The sequence below is a fragment of the Solanum verrucosum genome, unplaced genomic scaffold (genome assembly GCF_900185275.1).
Source record: "Solanum verrucosum unplaced genomic scaffold, falcon-dt-bn FXZP01000306.1, whole genome shotgun sequence".
Classification (NCBI taxonomy): Eukaryota; Viridiplantae; Streptophyta; class Magnoliopsida; order Solanales; family Solanaceae; genus Solanum; species Solanum verrucosum.
Genome location: NW_026020398.1, coordinates 1,156,538 through 1,178,293, shown reverse-complemented (window position 1 = coordinate 1,178,293; position 21,756 = coordinate 1,156,538). Strand labels below are relative to the sequence as shown.

Genomic DNA, 21,756 nt, shown 5'->3' with positions numbered 1-21,756 from the left:
TCAAAGTAATTCCTGAAATATCCATTCTCTCATAAATAATTACAGTCCATACCCCCATTCATTAAGGGTGATAATTTTCGCTTAAGTGATACTAAATTTGTATCAATGATACCAATAAGAGTATATATATTATAAATATATATACTCTTATAGTATCATTGACTAATAAATAATTTTTTAACAACAAACCTTAATGATACCAATACAGTATATATATACTGATTTAGTATCAATTCAGCGAAATTATCACCCTTAATGATACCAATACAGTATATATATACTGCTTTAGTATCAATTCAGCGAAATTATCACCCTTAATGATACCAATACAATATATATATATATATATATATATATCGATTTAGTATCAATTCAGCGAAATTATCAGCCTTAATGATACAAATACAGTATATATGATATTGATTTAGTATCAGTTAAGCGAAATTAGTAAATGGGGTATATAGTGTAATTATTTAGTGGGGTATAAATATAAAGGGGTATATGTTTGTAATTATTTTGCTTTTATGGGGTATTTGCTTATTTTCCCGTTTATTTGATACACTTTACATCAATGGGCTCTACATTGGGTCAATTTAAATACTCAGCCCATCGTTTTACTATGATCCGAAACCCGAAATCTTCGGACCAGTGGAGCAACACAGGAGAAAGAAATGCAGAAAAGAGAGCAATCGAAGCTAAGCGGGTCATCGGGTGGCTCCGTCGGACCGCCGGCGAAAAGAGGTCGGCCATTTGGAAGCGGAAATAGCAACGCCGCTGCTGCAGCTGCCGCCGCCGCTGCAGCTGCTGCTGCAGCAGCTGATTCAGCAGCTCCGTCAACACTCCTTGGCCCTTCCCTGCAAGTTCACTCCGCCTTCGCTGGTTAGTTCAAGATCTTGCTCGTAAATATAAAATACTGAACTGTATATACGTTTCACATAGCGATCCGGCTAGGTGAATTATCTATATTGGTGTTTTTTCAAGTTTAACTCTTCATTAGACAAGTTAAAGTTTTGATCTTTCCTGCTGTGAATTGTACATCATATTAGCCTTTATGCACTGGTCATATTCCAATTTTAGTTCGTGACAAGGAGACTGAGAATTAGAGAGCAAAATAGACATATTAAACTTGGGGATTTGAAATAAAATGGTTTTGGGTGTGACTTTGTTTGATAGGAATTTATCTGTAAAGCTGTCAAGATGTTTGGATACCGAAGACTGTGTAAGGAACAACAACCTAAACCAATGTGGGGCATTCTAATACCCCATACTCTCAGTGTTAGACATTTGGAGCATGGACGATTTAACATGGAAGCCCATAACATTAAGTAAACCAAGAATTGGTATGGCTATGACTCTAATAGACTAATACTGTATTCTGAAATCAAACAGCAAAAAATTGGAGAGAATGGGACAAAACTAAAGGCTAAAGAGAATTTCACTCCATCCAATAATTACAATCTGAACATTGAGCCTGTATATACAAAGTAATCTAAGTAAAACTTGGTAACCGCTACGACCTACGTGGCAGCCCACTATCGCCTGTGTTGTTAAAAGCAATCTCTTTGTTGCTCAAAGCGATGTGAAACAAGAGGTTGTCTCTTATTGGGTGAGGCCATGTGCTTAGGATAAATGTGCGCTTCAAACAATGACATGTAAAGTGATTAGGCAAAAAGTGGGTGGTTCTTGAGATTTCAACTTTGAGGAATTAGATTGATGTCGGCATTGTTGTATTGATTTTAACTGCAATTTGAGGCTTATAGTACTAAGTTCATATATGTTTGGTGGTCTCTAGTTTCGATAGTTTTGTGCTTAACTTCAAAAAAGCGTGCGCTTTTCAAGACCCATGAACCTTGTGTTTTTTTTTCTGTGCTTTTCGCTTTTAAAAACCTCTGTTACAGGTTACTAGCTGACAAGCTAACTAATCAAGACAATATCTAAAGCTGTTGAGCTACTAAAAGACAAAACAAAACAAAAGTTCCACATGCAAGTAGATCCAGTTCACTTGTCCAAGCTTCAGCATTAAGTGATCCAAACGACATTATCAACAATGTTACCTTTTCTTTTAAATTGGCTACACCCTTTTCATTGACCGAGCTAATTTTGGGCAAGCTCAAGCTCAAGTTTGTTACCACCATCAAGTCTTTGAGTTGAAAGGATTGAGCTTGAACCGTGTATGTGTGTGTGTATGTATGTGTACTTCTTCAGCTTTGACTCTATATCTTAATGTATTGCCAGGACTGTAAAAATCCACTTTTTTCAAGAGCTGTAAATTTTGGAAAAGTATCTCTAAAATCAACCCCGAAAACACAACAAAATCACAAACTGTGAGTAAGGAAGTGAAAGGGAGCAATGGGATAAATAACCATTAAGGAGACAATTTTTATATTACAAGTAAACATTCAGTAAGAAAATATTATACCATAATCCCCAGAGAGAGACAAAACATTAGAGGTGATTAATTTTCAAGTTGTCTAAATCTTGGTGGCATAGCTAACTGATACTAATACTGGTGGGAGGTAGCATGTCTAGAATATTCGAGGTGCGTGCAAGGTGGCCTAGACATCATCATTATCAACAACAGTTCGTTTTAATCCCAAACAAGTCGGGATTGGCTATATAAATCCTCATTGACCATGTTTCATCATTTAAGTTGATCTCAACCCAACATGATACCGCCATTATAATTAAAAATAAAAAATAAAATAAAACTCTGTAAGGTGATGTAATTACATCTATTTGGACCATTTCAATATCTTATACAAGAGTGTTGACCATTTAAATAAGAGAACATCACTAAGATAGTCTAGCTGTATAGCTCTTGAAGCTAGGTCTAGTGGTAAGAGCATTAGTGTTGTGTGCGTTAGGCGTACATCGTGGGTCCAAACTTTTTTTATTTATGACAAGGGAAACCCACAGCCGCTACCCTTTGGGTGCGCATAGGGTAAACTCTTACTCCTATGCAATAGCTCGCAAATCACATAGGAGAGGTAACCCGCACTAGGCAAGCCCGGTGCGACGGGCTCGACCCAGAAGGCAAACCCCTTGCTTTCGCTGGCAAGGGGATCGTGGGTCCAAACTTTGTCGCACATAAAAACCTGGTGTTTAAGTGAAAAAGAACTGAGGGGCTAGCCCATTATCCAACGAGTTCTGAACTATGCGCCAATACTACATAGGGATTTCTCAGTTATTAAAGATGTGGTATGACTGTCGTATTTGAACTTTTATATGCACTGATTTTTAGGCGTGTAATGTGATGATTGAAGGCATAATAACTTATAAGATAAAAAAAGGTGTTATAAGGGGAGGGAGCAGGGCTAATATCAGATGGAGAAAGGCTGGGCGAAGGACCTACTAGCTTTGGAAATCCATGTGGATATAGTTAAGAATAGAATGCGATGGAAGCAAGGGTCCAGTTATGCCCTAAGTTGCACGAACTCCCCGTGTCGACACGTCAGGGGTGTGGGATTCGGTCTATCCACATCGGACCATGTGGTTGTGCTCTTGTTCAGTTTTGATTTTAAAGTTGTTCCATGACGGCTAGGGATGCAATGTTTAATTATTCCAAGAACTTGTAACGATTGCAGATAGTATTTTTATTTTCAACTCCAAAAAGAGACTAGAATCACAATTGACTGTGATAAAGAATTGAAAAGAGAGCAAAAAGATAAATAGCCAGTAAGACACAAATTCACCTTTTTTTGAAAATGGTAACGTTGTATTATATCACAAAAGTACGTGGGTTGTACTCAAACCTTATATACAAATGCACTCTAGACACTCCTACTCTATTTGTATATTGAGTCTAAAACATCAACTATAGAGGCAGTGTCATTTGAGTATAATTGATTACACCAAAAACATAACAACAAAATGCAGTTTAGTTAAACATCCTGCACACTATTTTCTATGCCTTCAAAACATCTGGAATTCCTTTCTTTCCAGATTGCCCACCATATTGAAGCAGGGATAATTCTCCCTCTAGTTTTGTCTTTTGCAAGGGCACCTGCCTCCTCCCAGCTGTACAAGGCCTCAGTAACTCTCCTAGGCATAGTCCAGGATATGCCTTTAAGGCTCAAGAAAATCCTCCAAAGCTGCTGAGTGTATTTGCAGTGTAGAAATAGATGGTTTACAGTTTCTAAGGTTTCCCCACATAGGAAACACCTAAAGCATAAGGTTATCCCCCTTTTCATTATATTATCCTGAGTCAGGGCAGCTTCTGTAGCTAGCAGCCAAATAAAGCATGAGACTTTGTGTGGGATTCTACACTTTCATATTTGTTTCCAAGGCCAGATGGGACTCTACTGGCTTGATTGATCCATCAGCCTGTAAGCTGAATGCACTTTGAACTCTCCTCTATTGTTGCCTTTCCACCAAAGCATATCCTCATATGCCTGAAGTCCAGTAAAGTGTCCAACCATGTTGAGGAATTCCGCTAACCTCATCACTTCCCAGTCATTTGGTTCTCTCCTGAAGATGAAATTCCACCCTTGAAGACACAAATTCACCTTTTTGAACCAAATATCCAAGATAGGTTTCTTTCATCCAACCAAATGCCGAAGTTTCACATGTTAAAATCATTGCCTTTAAGATGTTCAGTAGAAAATTGTTCTTGGTATCATAGCTGTTGTTGCTGCAATTTTTCAATTTTTACCCCTTTGCTTTTTTTTTTTGGGGGGTGTTGGGGTCGTACACTGAGTATATTCATCTACTGCATTGATTAAAACCTGAAAATGTCATAGTTTTCAATTTGAGATTCCACTTGTCAGTCAATGTCTGTTAAAGGAACTGGCCAAATCGCATACAACATGCCAATTTCAACTGTGCTGATTACGCCAGGGCCTGGTTTAGTATTCAAGTAACAAGATGTAGTGCTGTATTCTAAACACCTTTTGAGTGAAACATTCCTTTTGTCCAGTTTTATATGACATAATTTGGTTGGACAGGAAGTTTTGCGAATTTTGACTTGTATATTATACTAGTGTTATAGTAAGAAAATATTATAGTCATGGCTGACAATTAATTTGATAAAGAAACTATCACATAACTTTGAAATTTGACTTCTTGAAAGTTGTGAAAGTAATTTAAATGGAATATGTCAAACATTTTGGGACATCCCAAAGCTATTAAGTGTATCATGTCTATTGGGACGGAAGTAATTGTAATTAGTAGGTATTATATCTTTGCTAATGAAGATGATGTTGCAATTGACACAATTCCAACTGGATTGGTGCAGTGTCAGTTTCGGCTGACGGTCGGAGTAAGTTTTTCCATTTTACCCAAAGGTCTAAAGAAGTCATGACGCAGATGTTTACTGACTAATTTTTTGAAGCCATATGTTATGAAACAACTCACAGGATCATCTTCTTGATTGGGATGTGATCTAGATAGCCCCCTAGTCGAATACGATAGAAAGAATCTCATCACTGTGTCTCCAACAATTTTATCTCCTCCTTGAATCCTAGAGTATAGCGTGACCTAGGGACAAACTCACTGCTCCATTGAAGTTTTTTGAACTTGGGAGCGACTTCTCTTTTATTTGCTTTGCCCCCTTAATATTCATTTTCTGAAATAAAAAGTTTCTGTTCTTTTTATTTACAAAACAATATAGGGTATTAATAAAATTCTGTTAATTTGAAGACATGGAAGACCAAATTCCCATGACCAGCCTATTTGACTGAAGATGTAATGCAGAATTTGTTTTACTTGTAAGAGGGTATCTAAAAATCTTGACGCACATGATTTGACGGCATGCATTATGTACTCATGTAGATTCAATTATGGGAGTTGGATAAAGTGGATTGTCTACTGATCTATGATTCTATGATCACCGAACTAGCCAGCTCGATCTAGAACTAAATGAAAGAGTTATGCCTAGGATTAGCATGTGTAGGCAGGGATGTATTTGTTTTTTATATGGTCAACCAAGCCAAGTGAACCAGATTGTTTTTGATCTCAACTAACTAATAAAGATATAATTCGTCTGAAAGGGAACAGAATTTATGTAAGGGGATACTTACTGAAAAAATGGACTTACATGTTGAATTGAGAAAAAAATAGAGGCATTGATTTCTGATAAGGCTGTAGAAATAGATGATGCCAGCCCCTTTATTCTTTGCATGCTCATTATTTGGTTGTCTTAATGTTTTTTTTTTTAACTTTACCAGAACAGAATAATAAAAGAATTGTTCTAGCTCTTCAAAGTGGATTAAAGAGGGAGCTGACATGGGCATTAAATACCCTCACTCTGCTATCATTCAAGGAGAAAGACGAAGTCCGCAGGGATGCGACTCCTCTCGCCAAAATTCCTGGATTGCTTGATGCTCTGCTTCAAATTGTATGTTTCTTGATATCTACCACACAACATGATTCCCATGTAACTTCTGCTTGTTCTTTACTGTTTATTCTATTATCATGCTGATGATGACAATATTTCTATTAAACAGATAGATGATTGGCGTGATATTGCCTTACCAAGGGTACTTGTAAAGGCACCGCGTGTCCGGCTTTTGGGTGCAAATTCAGTCGTTACTGGATTTGGACTTGAATATGAAGCATTGAACTCGAATGAATCTGTTCTCAATCCTAGGTAATTCTAGACGGTTTCAAAACCCCATCTCTTTCTTTTCAATGCCTTTATTACTTTAATCTTTTTACGTTAATTATTTCCACTGCATGAGATCTCTGTAATGGTTTGTAATCCTGGTTCTGGAGCTGCCAACAGAGAGTCATCTGTTCAGAAGAGTTCTACCAAGTCTCGCCCCATGGGTTTGTGGTTTGAGGAAGATGGCCTATTTAATTTGGATGAGGAGGGGCGGATTGAAAAACAGCAGTTTGCTGTTGCTGCTTCAAACGTTGTTCGCAACTTCTCTTTTATGCCAGATAATGAAGTCATCATGGGCCAGCATAGACATTGCTTAGAAACTCTATTCCAATGTCTGGCAGATTATGTCACAGGTAGGAGTGAAGTTTAGTTTGATATTTATGATCTCTATGTTGTGCTTACAAGCTTGCCATCTATGACGTGGCACTTTTCTTTGGGAAGTTATAATGTTGATATATATGGTTTCTGTGTTGCGCAGTTGTGCTTACAAGCTTGGCATTTGTGATATGGTTATTTGTATAGTAATGGTCCCCTCACCTAATACATTTACTACCCTTTTTTCTTAAGTCTTGATGGTTATAAGATGTTAATTTTGTCTTTCTTGACGAGTCGGCTTCTTCATTATGCCTTGTATTTCCATTGAAAACCTATATGAATCCTTTAGAACATATTCCAGACTGCGATATAGCTTTCAGACCTGTTCAGCCTTTCCTCCTCACAAAACTATTGAATGACTCGTGCTTTTCTGGTTGATGCTTCCAATTCAAAGCTTGAATTTAATGTTTCTCCACTAGCTTGGTGAAGTCTAAAGAAAGGTCTTGGAGTATATTAGAAGTGACCTATCCATTGTGTAACACATTGATTTTGCTATTTTTTTTATTGTTCCTAATCTCTGGACTTTGTTTTTTCCCTATTCCATAATTTCGATAAACTTGTTTATATTCACCCTGCATCCCAGTGTGCTTCCTGGCCTTTTAAAGGATACCTTAAAAAGAAGATATAAGAAAATTAAATTAGATAGGTCCTATTCTGAGCAGAGAAAAAGCAATTGGAGTATGTTAGAAAATGCAGTTCTCTATGCCTGAACATGTGTTTTCTGTAATTTTCTGTTAAGCTCGTTTCTTATACATTTTGTCATCTTTTCTCTTTTATGATAACAGAGGATGAAGAACTTGTCACAAATGCTCTCGAGACTATAGTGAATATAGGTCCATTGATAGATCTTCGGATCTTCAGTTCCTCAAAACCTTCTTTTATCAAAATGACGTAAGAGTATCACTTGTAGTTATTATTTCTCTTATATTATTGCATGTCAACACAGTAATTGAGTTTCTTGATCCTTATGCAGGGAGAAACGTGCAGTACAGGCCGTCATGGGAGTGCTAGGATCTTCTGTTAAGGCCTGGCATTGTGCTGCTGCTGAATTAATTGGTCGTCTTATAATAAATCCTGATAATGAACCTTTCTTACTTGCTTCTGCAACACAGGTTGATCTTGTTTTTGACAGGCCCTATTCTAGAGTTCCTAAATGTACTCTGTGAATATTCAGAAAACCTGTTGACTTAAATTTGTGGCTCGCAGATTAATAAACGTTTAGTTGATATCATGAGCCAACCGGCCATTGATGCTCAAGCAGCTGCTATTGGTGCATTATATAACCTTTCAGAAATAAATATGGACTGCCGTTTGAAGCTTGCTAGTGAACGATGGTGAGACAGGCAATCTGACCAAGTCATAACTTTTTATTAAGTTATTATCTGAATGACTTATCCACAACATTAAACTTCAGGGCTATTGATAGACTGTTGAAGGTCATTAAGATGCCACATCCTGTGCCAGAAGTGTGCAGGAAAGCAGCAACGATTTTGGAAAACCTTGTTTCAGAGCCACAGAACAAGCCCTTCCTGCTAGTGCATGAAAATGCATTTGCGGAGATGCTTTTTGGTGACCCAAGATACTCAGACATATTTTCCAGGATACTGTACGAACTGACATCACGGCCAAGCAACAAAATGGCATCAGCTCGAGGGATCTGGGGCATGTAACATCAAAACACACAAGGTACTTTATTTGGTGATAATTCATCTGAAACATGTTGTACATAGATTTAAATGTGATTAGTTAAGCATATGATTTTGTTCTAAACCTAACTTTTAATTGACCTCAGAAGTGCAATATATATGTTACTATAGGTTTGCCATTTCTGGCCTTCATTTTATTCGAAGCTGTTAGAACTTTGAATCACTATTTGCTTATACAAAATTAAGAAATACAATTCTTGCATCACTATTTCTTATCCATTGCAGTTATCTATATATAATGAACTCCTTTAAGTTTTCTTCGGTTTAATGCTTCAAAATTTCTGTTATTTTGACCCTTCAATCTAGGTCATGAGTGATGAGCTATTAGGTTTCCAAGTCTATTGGCCAAAAGAATTAAGTTCAAGTCCTCACATTTTCCGACTCGTACATCAAAATAAATTAGCCTCTGTAATGTGTGTGGTAAATGAATCGGATATTGCTTACTTTATTGATGAGAATATACCATATGATTGATGTACTTGTATATGTTTCACTTATTAAATTGATTACTTTTCTCATAGTAGATAAACTATAGTAGTGCAGGTTGAGTATGACAGCAACTAAAGTTCTTTTGCGCCCCTTGTGTCTTCTTTGAAATTGATCTATCCGTCTCATTATGAACAGGGGCGGATCTAGGGCTTTGGGAGGGGTTTTTCGGGAACCCAGTAACATTTGCGCATATCCAGTATTTATATTGAGAAAATATATAAGAAATATGTGTTGGGAACCTAGTAACAAAGCAGCATGAGGTTCAGTGGCAGAAATGGAACCACTTGAAGTTTTGTTACCCTCCTTGATGAGGTTTTCAATTCCCTTGGACACTTATAATAGTATTTATTTTTTAATAATTTTAGATCTCTAGGAACCCATAAGCTTTAAATTCTTGATCCGCCTTTGATTATGAAATAGATTTCATAATATATCTCTGAGTCTGGATAAAAGGACAACTTGACCAACTAAGATGATCAGTATTAGATTTAATACTGCTGTTCTGAATGATAGCATTCATGCAATCCAGTTGACAACTTTCGTAAGCTTTACTTGTCTTATGAGAGTAGGAAAAACAAGTTTCATAAAAGACATTCCACACTATTTGAGTAATTAAAATTGAAAGTAATTTACAGCATTGACCATAAAAGAATAGGGTTTTAGCCATCTTCTTTATATCCAACTTTTAGAGTAGGAAAACTGTTCTCATATAACAAGTAACACCAACTAAAATTGATATGAAAAGTAGAAACAACCATAAGCAATAGAGAAAACTAATACGAACTGCATTATTCAGAAATTTGTGAAAGGTGTATGCAGCTTGAGTTAGACCTTCTTCTCTTGACCTCCTTCCTTTTTAACCTTTACTGGAGGATCTTTAAAATGGATCATTGAGGTTGTGATGGGCTTCATATAGACTCCAAAACTCTCAACACCAAGATGGTGTTTGCTGCCGTGGAAACCACCCAAAGAAGGATAATTTCCCATCTTAAAGGTGAATTTGTTAGGATCAGCTTTCGGGGCTCCAAATGGTCCATAGGAACCCATATTGGTTCCAAATGATATTGAACTCAAAATAGAATATCCATAAGCTTTTCGGAATGAACCACTTATGGAAGTAAGAAACTCTGTTGGATAATCAAATGTCACTGCACAAAAGCTTTCACATTCATTAGTGCCATGCTTGTTTGACAATACGAATTTGCCATTCTCATAGAAGACGAACTGCAGTGAGAAAACTGTGTCATATTTGTAGGAAACAAAAATCTGGGCTACTTCGGTTCGTCCCGTTTCATACCAAAGGGTTCCTACTTGTACTCCTACTGGACCAACTGTGATCATATCCATAGTTCTTCTGTATGAATCAATTGGATTAGCTTTTCTTTGAGACCTCTCATGTTGGAATTCCTTCTTTTATCTTAAATTATAAGGAATCTAATTCTTTGCTTATTAGGTTAAGGTTAACCTTTTCACTGTAGTTATTGTTTCTCTTCTTTTAATCTTGAATTAGGTATCTGATTCTTTGTTTATGAGGTTAAGGTTGCCCTTTCACTGTCGTCACACGTTACTATTTTTTCTTTCAATCTCGAAATAGGAATTTGACTCCACTTATGAAAATATGATTAATTTAATTTCTCAAGTTAACGTTACCCATTTTGATTGGCCTGATCCAGCAATTTAAAAGTGGGTCATTTGCACTTCTGTTCCTAATTTAGTTTTTGTCTTTTGGAGAAATTACGCGGATAAACAAACATATACTAGTTAATTAGTTAACATAGTCATAGTTTTCATTAATTACCACTCGCAGTTCAATTTTAGCTATAATTGCATCGCTTCTCTCCTCTCTTCCTCTTTTATACATATACAAATTATACATATACATATACAATTATATGACAGATATACAAATACAATTAGCCTCTCTCCACTCGCTGCCCTCTTCCAATCTCGCTCGCCTCTCTCCTCCCTTTAACATGTACTACAAATTGTAATTACCAAACTATTGCTATGGAGCGTGATTAAGTTTATTTAATGGTTATTTGTGAAATTTCCTCTTTTTACCTCTCTAGGCAAACTATTTTTTTTTTTTTTGCAGGGGTTAACTTAGATTTTTGTATCATAATATCTTACAAGTTATGCATGTGCGTTTAAAGAACTTGTGTCTAGATAGGCATACATTCGAGCTAAAGTTATGCACGTGTCTTTAAAGAACTTATGTCAAGCTAGGCATAAGTCATAACTTCGATTGCTTAGGGCAAAAATTAAAGTACAACCCATTTGGAGGGTAAATTGTGCAATTAAATGTTATTGGCCTGATGCGGTCTAAATTGACCTATTTATGGAAACCATTGTCAAAATATTTTTGAAAAGATATTTTTGTGTGATATGTTAGTCATATTAAAGAAAATGTTCTAAACTACTTCCTTTTTGAGGATTTGGACGATGATCATATTATCAAATGCCAATTAATAACTTGCTCTGCAAGAAACTGGTGAGACGTTTAACAAGAAATACACATAATTAAGCTAATATACATTTGGAGAAATGGGAGTCAAAGTAGCAACTTTGTTGCAAACAAACAACAAACACACAAAGCATGATGAAAAATGCGCTCAAGGATATGGAGTTTCTTCTCGCACTTTGTTAACTTGGGCTCTTACTTCTGGTAAGTAGAGTAGATAGCAAATTCGTCTTCTTCTTCTTTACAATGGATCTTCATATAAATCCCCATACTGTCAATGTAACCACCACTTGTGCTACCGTAAAATCCACCAAAAGTAAACTGATTTCCTATCTGAAAGTTAAAATGTTTGACATTAGTAGACGACGGATTCCCAAATGGTCCATACGAACCCTTGTTGGTTCCAAAGCTGAGAATAGTACTGTTTCCATCCATTGATGATCGGAAGGAACCACTTACCGAAGTAAGAAACTCCGATGGATAATCAAAAGCAACTGAATCTAAGTTTGAACTGTCAGCACCTTTGCTACCGTGTTTTTGAGACAGTAATTTGCTATACTCATCGTAGAAGAGAAAGTGAAATGAATATAAACTGTGTTACAATCATAGGAAATGAAAATCTGTGCTATTTCTCTTGGTCGTTTTTCATCCCAAATGGTTGCAGATCGTCCTTGTTTGCCAGCTGGACCAACTTTGATCATATCCATATCTCTTCCTTTCTGATCAATAGCAGCAACTAAAAGATCAGACCATATAAAGAGGCTTTTTTTTTTCGTTGAGACGTTTCAGTAGTAAGACTCAAGAGGCCCTTCAGTGTCCTCATACCTTGGTATTTGTTTTTTTTAAATCTCGAAATAGGAACCGGACTCTTCGTTTATAGAGTACTTCCTCTGTCCATATTAAGTGAATTGTTTGACATTTTTTTCATAGTTCAAAATAAGTAAATTTTTCAAAGGTCAATAGAATTGTTGGAATTGTCATGTTGTGTTTTTTAAAAGTTAATTTGACTAATTTTTAAAGTTAAATTAAATTATATTAATTTGATATTTTAAACAAAAAAATTGGATATTCAAAAACTATATGAAAAGTACTATAAAGTGCAATTTTTTGCATATCAATATGATGAGAAAATACATCGTAAATTATTAGTCAAATTCTTATAGTTTGTCTCTAAAAAAGGAAACTATGACAATTAAAAATTAATGGTGGGAGTAGTTAATTACTGGACACTCAACAAACAAAGAAATTAAATGGTGATCTTAAAAATAAGACACTCCATCTGTTCACTTTTACTTGTCACTTATTTCTAAAATAAATTTTGGATAATGCTAAATGACTAGAATTTTAAAAAAATTATAATATCTTTTTTATTTAAAATAAACTGATCCTTTTTCCATTTTTTAGTTAAAAAGGTAAAAATATATTAAAAGGTAAAATAACATAGGTAAAATACCATTCTGGCCATCTGACCAATTTTTCTAGCCAAAAAGATATTTCCATAAATTTTTATCTTTACTTGTCATTTTTGACATATTAAGAAAAGACAATTTTTTTTTTTCATGTTTTAACCTCGAACATTAAATACTTATTTTCTAGTCCAACAATAGTTGTCCACTATTGACTTGGCACATCCCTTAAGAAACTATAAATAGAAGAGTAATTTTACTATATCACCATTTGAATATAATAAATACAATGTCTTGAAAAATGTAACATGAAAATAATTATAATTAATGATAAAGGTAAATTATGAACTATGTGTAAAATTATCCATGAATTTCATAAAATGGACAAGTATTGTTGGACGGGAGAAAGGTCTAATACTAAACATAATTTAATAGAAATAGTTTGATAAAATACTTATGTTAATAATTGTTTTCTTAAAGGATATTCCAAATCAAACAATAACAAGTAAAAATGAACGAATAGACCCGATCCATTAGCAATTCAACACTCATTTTCAAAATCAATAAATGTAATTTACAAGAAATTTAATGGTAGAAAATTTCACCCGTCCCAATTGGTTTTCATGCATGTTTACCGTGATATTACTCGCTGTAAGTGAATTAACAAGCAGTGGTTTGTGTCTGTTACGTGGTGTCATACTTAATTATGATGGTCGTTTAAAGTGTAGAACTCAACTCTCCGTCTGTCTAACAATATTTGTCACTATTAACTTTTTGCACACTTGTTAAACTTTCAAATTATATTAGTTCCATGCATTAACTAAACTGCATAGGAAGTAAAATTAGAGAGGTAAGTATAGTCCCTTAATGCATTTTTGCTTGATCAAATAAACCTCAAGTTAGAGTGTCTTGTAAACCATTTGGAGTCAAATAAATTTGAAAGAGAAGTAATTTTTTTCATAGGGCTTTGGTCTCCATTTATAAACATAGGTTAACAAAATATCAGAACGTATACCTAGTTCTGTAGAAATCAATCAGTAGGACTGACTGAACTTGCCAAAAGAATACTATACAAAATAGTATGATCAACTATCTTTTGAGATTAAAAAAAATAGAGTTTAAAAATTGATCACATTAGCAGCTAAACAACCTTGTCATCACAGTTCTTTCTTGGCGCGTCGTGTTTTGGAAGTGGAAGCTGGGCTTGATATCTCCTTAAATGCGGATGGGCAGAATTTACTTATTGTACATTTTGCACAGCGAGGTCTCAGAGGAGTACATATGGTCTGTCCAAAGCCTACCTGTTTTTCAAAATCCAAATGAACTTTAGTTAATCACTAGAGAGGGGCAGATAAAATTCATCTCAATTGATCAGTCCGTTCCTCTTTTCTGGTATACATTTGGGTGACTAATCCAGATTCAACCATGCATTGGCCCATATTGGGGAAGCGCTGGGGTTTCTCTGTTCCCGGGGTTGAATCTGAGACCCTTGATTAAGGGTGGAGAGATGACATCCATCCGTCTCACCACACCCCTTGTTAGTAGTTGACATGTCCTTACTTTGACTAGTTTAATATTGGACACGAAGTCAGTTTTTGAACATTTTGTTGTAAAAGCAAGTCAAACTCAAAGTGTACTTTTTTGGTAATTGATTATCAAAGAACATTGAAGACCAGGAAATAGTTTCTCTTCTAGGGAGAGGATATGGTTATCGTGGAAGACCAGACATGAAACCGAAACAAGGTATTACTAGTACATGGATTAAAATTTTCAATTTATCACCTGTTTCCACACATGGAGTGCAGGTCCAGAAACACCTCAAGTATAGCTAAAGCCTAACCTTTACTCTAGCTCGAGGTAGCAAATCAAACTTTTTGAGAGATTTGAGAATGAACGAGTATTCATATTGTTGGAATTTCATTATGCAGTGCAACTGATAGCAAGATAAAAGAGCATTTTGTGTTGCCGATAACAGTGTTTTTTTAAAAAAATTGCTGCCAAATAAAGAAATTCTAAAACGAAGCTCTAGGTCTCAGCTAAATATATACAAAAGAAGCAAGAAGCACACATTTCATATATTGATTCTGACAGCGATATAATTGGACAAAGGTGAAAATGAAGATGTAATGACCAAGAGAGATGGGAAAGGGGATTATCAAGTATGCTTCGGAGAAAGAATGATGAGAAAACGTACCAAAAGTAAATTAATGGAAACCCATTCTTCTTTAGGAAGCCACTGCTGCAAGGAGACCCTTGTCTCTTCGGGGGATCTAGTTGCCTGACAGAGTCAAACAAGTAGGAACGTTAGTGCTGTGAGTATTTCATCTAAAAAATTTATTAGTTTCTATGATTCTATCTAAACATTTTGTAATCATGAATTCCTTGCATTAGACTCGGTGGGACCTACTCGAGGTAGTGGTAAAGTCTGCGTACACTCTACCCTCTCCAGACCCCGCTTTTGGGACTATAATAGATAACGTGTTTTTCACTATACCTGAGTCCTGACATTGCCCATTGTATTTGAAATCAACTTAGACCTACCAAATACAGATGTACAACCACCTGACAATGTAACAATAGATGGTCTTTGTCTTAACACGAACATCTGCACATGAAAGCACCAACTACTAAAGGTAATCCTCCTTTTTCTCGAGTTTTCCGCCTTCAATATCACTCTCCTTGTTGCCAACCCCGCAAAGAGATCCACCTACTTGGGCATCCCAGGGACCCAAATAGAAAGGTATGGAAAGGTAGACTCCTCTCTCACTAACAAATTCTTGTAACAAGCATATCTGCTTTGGCATCTTGCCCCGGGGAAAGGCTACATCTAGTACCGGACCGATGATTTGGACGACACGCCCTTTGTATGGAAAGGTTGACCCAAGAAAATTGTTTAAAATATTTGTACACACATGACATAGCGTATGTCCCATTTTCTAGTTGCTCATTATAGCAGTGAAGCTTCATCTTAAATAGAATCAAGCATACCTGTTTTGTTCCAGGCCGTGAGACCCAACCAAGCCGATTGCTAACACGATGCACGTGGGTATCTACACAAATCCCTTCAACTTGGTTCCATGCCATAATCATAACCTAAAGGAAAGAGTGATTTTGAGTAACTTGGAAATGTGCAGTGAAAAGAAAATGAGAGAAGCATAACTTCCTACCAGGTGAGCTATCTTGGGACCAACACCTGGAAGTAGAAGCAACTCGTCCACTGTACTTGGAATGTCTCCATCATATTTAGAAACACAAATCTTTGCAACTTGTTTAAGGTGCTGAGCCTTTCTTGTGTAAAATCCAACCTGACAATAGAAGTTGTTAAGTAACTCAGCGTGATGGCAAATGTCGGTAATATCATAAACTGACATCATTGAGAACACATACCGGGTATATCAAGCTCTTTATGGTGGCTTCATCAGCTTTATCCATTGTGTCAGCACTCAGCAAACCATTTTCGAGGAGCCGTTGATTCGCTTCTGCAGATTCAGAGGGCATCCTTACATACCAATAGGAAGCCAGAGAAGAATAGCATAGCCTCATAAATTTTGGAAAATTAATATCTGACTTCAAGTAATCAGAGTAACCTCTAAGATAGGAAGAGGAAATTATATATGGATATGTTACTAACTCATTCAAGAGACACAACCTATCACAAAGAGAACATGACTGTAGTTCTACTAAGAGATAATCACATTATTAACGAGCATCATATAGCTGAAGCTTCCAACACTAGTAATCTTAACACTTGCCATGAGTAACATGACCCTTGGTCTGGCTTGATAACAATGAACCAACCAGAACAGCAAATCTTCTTTCCTGATGAGATTGTGAAGAAGAAAATAGTAATCAACATCAGCAACCTATCAGAAGTGTTAAAATATTATACGAGCTTACTCATTAAAAAAAAAGAAGTAAAAGGACACTTCTGTTCTCAACTTATTCTTATACATGAACACTCCGTTCTAGATTACATTTGAGAGAACTTGGATCATTTAATTTTCAATTCTCTCCTTGGATGGTATATCTGGCCTTCCCTTAATTTAGATGTTAAAATTGCCCTTCCACAAAACCAGCTTGTCAAGGAAAATCCTAAAGAGCAACAAGTTGAGTTTATTTCCCAAAAGGGCTCTAGTGTCATTATATGCCAGAAAATCACCTCCTTGCTTGAAAACTAAACGTAGTTACTCTTTTTTATTAGAGAAAGTACAACACCGTCGAAGAATACAACCACTAACCAAGTATCAAGTCAGCAAAGATGTATGCACCTTAGGTTGAAGAGAAGTCACCCCTTCATCCGGGTCAATGGAGTCTACAGGTGCATGTTCTGATAATCTCATGCTGCGTATACCTTCAATGACTCTTTCCCAGTTGGCAGGAGGTTGTACTGCATCGAATTTGCCAGATCTTAAGTCTTACTATCCATAAGGTTTGTTAAACCCAAGAACTATCCTCAATGATTAAAAAAACAGTTGCAAACAAATAAGGAACAACGTCCTTTTTCTTTTAACAGCAGAATCAACCTTTCTATATGGAGATATAGTTAACAACTAAATGTGCAACGTTCAATATTAATATGAAATCAATAACAACAGAAATTCTTGGTACTCACTTGACTGAGAATAAACATTGTCACTTTTATTTGCAAAATCTTCAATTTCTGGATGCCTGAGAAACTGCAACAAGTTAAAAAATCACATGATTCGTTTCTCCTCCGGCAACCTCAAGAACCAAGGATCTATAGTATTTGATATTTTAAAAAGTCAGTGAAGTACATAGACCACAGAAAAAATTCCTCTTTCACGAAATGATATAACAAAATAATCTTTGAGTCAAACTTAGTATATAGTAATTAATTCAAACTTAATAAATTGCTTGATCACTCTTAGATAGGTCAAGCAAAGTGAGACGATCATTGGATTAATAGTACAATAAGATTGTTCAAAGAAATGGAGCTAAGAAGATAATACAAAAATGTGTGAGTTAACTTGGCCTCAACCAATATTTATGTCTTCAATTTTGGGCGTGCACAAGTAGACACATCTGTCATGCATGACATCCAACATGTATTCATGTATTATACCACATAGGACACGTGTATCCTTGTTTAATTTTATAAAATTAAGTGCACACTTGTACATATGCCAATAAAGAAATATTACAAATCCTTGGCAAGATAAAAGAATGATCACAATCATAAACAAATGGAACCTCCATTATACAGAAGAAAAAACCCAAAACATTACTAATGAATAAAGAAAAAAAAACATACTTTCTTATCTGGAGATTCTGTCTTCACCTCTTTAGCTATCATTTCCACTCTTCTTTTTCTCACTCTGTTCTTGGGAACAACACCATCATCTTCAGAACCTAAAATTAACAATCTTTGATGATTATTACACAAACCCATCTTGAGAATTTGCAAGAAAACATCCAAATTAATGAAAAAGATTACAACTTTAAGCTCAATTTCAAGATTAAAACTTGAAACAAGATGTTAATACTCCAAGATTTAACTAAACAAAACAAAACAACACAACACATTCTTGTAAGATATTCAAAAGCGGTTTCTCTTTTTTGGGTACCTGGGTTTAGCAGAAGAGGATTTTTTCGTGCTTTTGGCATTGCTGTGAAGGAGATGAATCGAATTGGGAACGGAAGTGAAGAGAGATGTGCAGTGTTTCGGAGAAGAGAGAAGGACATTTTTGGAGGGACTGGCTAGAGTTTAAGCCACGTCTTTTAAATTGAAAATGAAAAATTAGAGTCCACCTCGTTGGCATCATTTAAGCGGTAACCACATGTCTCGGCTTCGAGTTCTCCAACTACGGAATTGTGTTTGTCAGGGAGCCGCTTTATCCTTGATATGGAATTTTCAGGCGCAAAATTGATTACGAGTGTAGTCAGGTGTGACAAAGATAGATGTGCACATATTTTACCTTTGACAGAAAGCGTGTAATCTCACAAGTCACAAATGAGGTGTAACAAAGATAGATGTACACATATTTTACCTAATCTTAAAGGTAGAGATGATATTTTCAATAAAATTTGTCTGTTATATTTGAAAAATCTTAGTAGCTAATTCGATTTCCTATCTTCTTCCTCATTTTCTCTTTTCCTACCTCATAAAAAGTCTAGTATTTGTGTATTATTTAAAATAATTTTTTAGATATAAAATTCGAGTTGTCTTAATCTTTATATTTATCAAAATTGAATAAGATTGATAGAAAAATAAACTCCTCCCTGCTCAAAAGTTTCTCATAATAATACTCAACAGAAAATACACCTCCCCCTTTGGTTAAACTAAAAGATCTTCAAGATAATTTTAACCAAAACATTAAACGTGAAGATGAAATTTGGCAATGAAGTCTGATTTACCTCAATGTCATAGCAAACGGGGATTTAACATTTTACAACAACAACAACAACATACCCAGTAAAATCCACTAAGTGGAGTCTGGAAAGAGTAGAATGTAAGAAGACCTTACCACTACCTCGTGGAGGAACTTCTTTTTACAATACAAAGCATAAATGATAAACCTTACATAATAATCAAGCAGCAAGCAGCAAGCAGCAAGCATAGAGTAAAATAAGACGAACTATGATCATTTTTCATCCTTCACTCGAAGATCTTTCAAGTTGATCATGGAGGATACGACTGGCTTAACATAGATCCCAATACTCTCAACGGCATAATCACTCTCGGTGCCATGAAAACCACCAAAAAGACTATGATTTCCTAACTGAAAGTTGAATTGATTGGCACGACTTGTAGGCTGCCCAAATGGTCCATAGGAACCCTTGTTGGTGTTAAATTTAATAGCTTCCAAACCTCCGTAATTCTGATAGGAACCGCTAAGCGAAGTAAGAAACTCTGATGGATAATCAAGCACAACTGCAGAGAAGTTTTCAGAGTTGGCGCAGCCATGCTTATTTGACTGAACAAAGTTGCCATCCTCATAGAACAGGAACTGAAGCGACTGAATTGTGTTTTTGGTGTAGGAAACAAAAATCCCAGCAACTTCGCCTCGTCCATTTTCTTCCCATATGGATCCTTTAAGGCTTCCAACTGGCCCAACATTGATCATTTCCATATTCTCTCTTGCTTCTCACTCAACTGATCTAAGCACAAAGCCATAGCAAAATGTTAAATCTTTATTTAGACTTTAGCTTAGAGTGAATTAACAATTTCTTTAAATTCATATCCTCTACCATTGAACACGAAACTGTCCCTCCACGCTCTTATAGTTCTTCTCACATATAAGTCTATAACAAAGCAAGTCCAACATTTTTGTTTACTAAGAAAACTAGCCATAAAACAGAGTCGTGAAGCGTTATTAGTAAGAGAGGCAGGCACCAGTAGCTTTTTCAGTTCAGCAGTACTAAAGTTTTACCCAAAAAAAAAAAGTGGAAACAACAATGATAACAGTTCGGGCAGCATTTTGGAGGGGAATTTGGTTAGTATTTTGCTATCCAAACTACGGTGAAATTCTATTTTAAATCGGGGAGAACAGTAAAATTTAGATATACAATTTCATTGAGAATTTATTTTCTCATTGTTATATAATATACAAAAGTTTAAATAAAACACACACATCTATTATGAAAAGTAAGGAAAAAAATTGCAGGTATATACAAGGGATTTGTTATATTCTAAAGGGAATTGTTTGTATTTTCCCTCAATTTAAGGAAACTGATTTCTCGCGCCTCAAAGTCATCTTCTTCTTCAATTATACTTGCTACTTTTTCTAACACCCATTGGGCTGGTTAGGCGAAAAATCAGTCACACAATTGTATAGACTAAGCATTAACAATAGATCCAAAATTAACAAAGGGAAATCAAATAAAAAGAAAATGAAGAGAGAGATTAATAGCACCGGAAAATTAACAAAAGACTTACAATTACAGTAAAGGACTGAAAGTGAAGTCGTGGTGGCGATCGGGAGGTGGAAGCGGAAAGATGAAGGACTAAAAGTGGAGGCAAGCACACCAATGTTGACTAAGAGCATGTTTAATACTCCCTCCATTCATTTTTATTTATCATTTTTTTACTTTCTATTTGCATTAAGAATTAATGTAACTTTACCCTTCTATTCTTATTTAATTTTCGGAAAAAGGCCTAAAATATCCTCAAAATATTGAAAATGGTACACAACTACCCATCATCCACCTATTGGTTCCCAAATACCCTCCCCCGTCCACTTTTGGATCCATTTTTAGCTACTTCATTTAAGGAGCATCATTTAAAATAATTAAATAATTCTTTTAATTACGTGACACTCAATCATTGGTTGCAATTTAATTATTTAATATAATTTTAAACCCACCCATTACCCAACCATTTTTAACTAAACCCGCCCCAATACTTATTAAACCCACCCGCACCAATACAAAAAGAACCCTAAAACCTTCGTTCCCTCCTTTTATTTTTATTTGTTACTATTTGACTTGGCACACCCATTAAGGTAGGGGTGTATGAAACCGAATCGACCGATAAACCTAACCGAAAAAAATGTTATTGGTTTATTGCTATTGGGTTATTGGATTAACGGTTTCTTAATGGTTTTATAAAAAAAAAATTATCGGATTATCGATTCGGTATTGATTTTCAATAGCGGGTTATTGGGTAAACCGATAACCCATTAAGAGTTAAGACTATAGTAATTTACTACTTTTACATATACATACATATTAGTAAATATTAATCTCTTTATCTTAATA

At 35.6% G+C, this 21,756-nt stretch overlaps 4 protein-coding genes across 5 annotated transcripts; 1 reads left to right on the top strand and 3 right to left on the bottom strand.

The window, feature by feature from the left end:
- The first annotated feature begins 604 nt into the window (after nucleotides 1-604).
- Nucleotides 605-8,887, top strand: LOC125839472 (armadillo repeat-containing protein LFR-like). The gene is made up of 8 exons (XM_049518446.1): nucleotides 605-879; nucleotides 6,165-6,334; nucleotides 6,444-6,586; nucleotides 6,722-6,954; nucleotides 7,762-7,867; nucleotides 7,950-8,088; nucleotides 8,183-8,310; nucleotides 8,391-8,887. Exons 1-8 carry the CDS (start codon nucleotides 672-674, stop codon nucleotides 8,644-8,646), a joined length of 1,383 nt encoding a protein of 460 aa, XP_049374403.1. The 5' UTR covers nucleotides 605-671; the 3' UTR covers nucleotides 8,647-8,887.
- Nucleotides 8,888-9,996: 1,109 nt separating this feature from the next.
- On the bottom strand, nucleotides 9,997-10,518 carry LOC125839418 (inactive protein RESTRICTED TEV MOVEMENT 1-like). The gene has a single exon (XM_049518398.1). It carries the CDS (start codon nucleotides 10,516-10,518, stop codon nucleotides 9,997-9,999), a length of 522 nt encoding a protein of 173 aa, XP_049374355.1.
- A 3,532-nt stretch (nucleotides 10,519-14,050) lies between these two features.
- LOC125839478 (endonuclease III homolog 1, chloroplastic-like) lies at nucleotides 14,051-18,783 on the bottom strand. Of its 2 annotated transcripts, XM_049518453.1 has the most exons (10): nucleotides 18,624-18,783; nucleotides 18,311-18,408; nucleotides 17,651-17,714; nucleotides 17,307-17,425; nucleotides 16,791-16,857; nucleotides 16,426-16,517; nucleotides 16,206-16,343; nucleotides 16,027-16,131; nucleotides 15,233-15,316; nucleotides 14,051-14,339 (listed from the first exon to the last, which is right to left on the bottom strand). In XM_049518453.1, the coding sequence occupies exons 1-10, from the start codon at nucleotides 18,739-18,741 to the stop codon at nucleotides 14,196-14,198; spliced, it is 1,029 nt and encodes a 342-aa protein (XP_049374410.1). In that variant the 5' UTR covers nucleotides 18,742-18,783; the 3' UTR covers nucleotides 14,051-14,195. The 2 variants fall into 2 exon arrangements, with proteins under 2 accessions (XP_049374410.1, XP_049374411.1); XM_049518454.1 differs by lacking the exon at nucleotides 18,624-18,783 and having other exon boundaries at nucleotides 14,168-14,339; nucleotides 18,338-18,500.
- Nucleotides 18,784-19,405: 622 nt separating this feature from the next.
- On the bottom strand, nucleotides 19,406-20,998 carry LOC125839487 (inactive protein RESTRICTED TEV MOVEMENT 1-like). Its single transcript, XM_049518462.1, has 2 exons — nucleotides 20,936-20,998; nucleotides 19,406-20,152 (listed from the first exon to the last, which is right to left on the bottom strand). The coding sequence occupies exon 2, from the start codon at nucleotides 20,127-20,129 to the stop codon at nucleotides 19,641-19,643; it is 489 nt and encodes a 162-aa protein (XP_049374419.1). The 5' UTR covers nucleotides 20,130-20,152; nucleotides 20,936-20,998; the 3' UTR covers nucleotides 19,406-19,640.
- Between the last annotated feature and the right edge of the window lie 758 nt (nucleotides 20,999-21,756).

What these genes read in the sequence shown, in the direction of transcription:
- LOC125839418 (XM_049518398.1), bottom strand. Translation starts at nt 10,518, where the DNA reads ATGGATATGATCACAGTTGGTCCAGTAGGAGTACAAGTAGGAACCCTT.
- LOC125839472 (XM_049518446.1), top strand. Translation starts at nt 672, where the DNA reads ATGCAGAAAAGAGAGCAATCGAAGCTAAGCGGGTCATCGGGTGGCTCC. An exon ending in TCTGGCAGATTATGTCACAG is followed by an intron (nt 6,955 to 7,761) that starts GTAGGAGTGAAG and finishes TTATGATAACAG; the next exon opens with AGGATGAAGAACTTGTCACA. An exon ending in TACTTGCTTCTGCAACACAG is followed by an intron (nt 8,089 to 8,182) that starts GTTGATCTTGTT and finishes TGTGGCTCGCAG; the next exon opens with ATTAATAAACGTTTAGTTGA.
- LOC125839478 (XM_049518453.1), bottom strand. Translation starts at nt 18,741, where the DNA reads ATGTCCTTCTCTCTTCTCCGAAACACTGCACATCTCTCTTCACTTCCG. An exon ending in TGACTTCTCTTCAACCTAAG is followed by an intron (nt 16,858 to 17,306) that starts GTGCATACATCT and finishes CAATCTCATCAG; the next exon opens with GAAAGAAGATTTGCTGTTCT. An exon ending in GTCCCAAGATAGCTCACCTG is followed by an intron (nt 16,132 to 16,205) that starts GTAGGAAGTTAT and finishes TCTTTCCTTTAG; the next exon opens with GTTATGATTATGGCATGGAA.
- LOC125839487 (XM_049518462.1), bottom strand. Translation starts at nt 20,129, where the DNA reads ATGGAAATGATCAATGTTGGGCCAGTTGGAAGCCTTAAAGGATCCATA.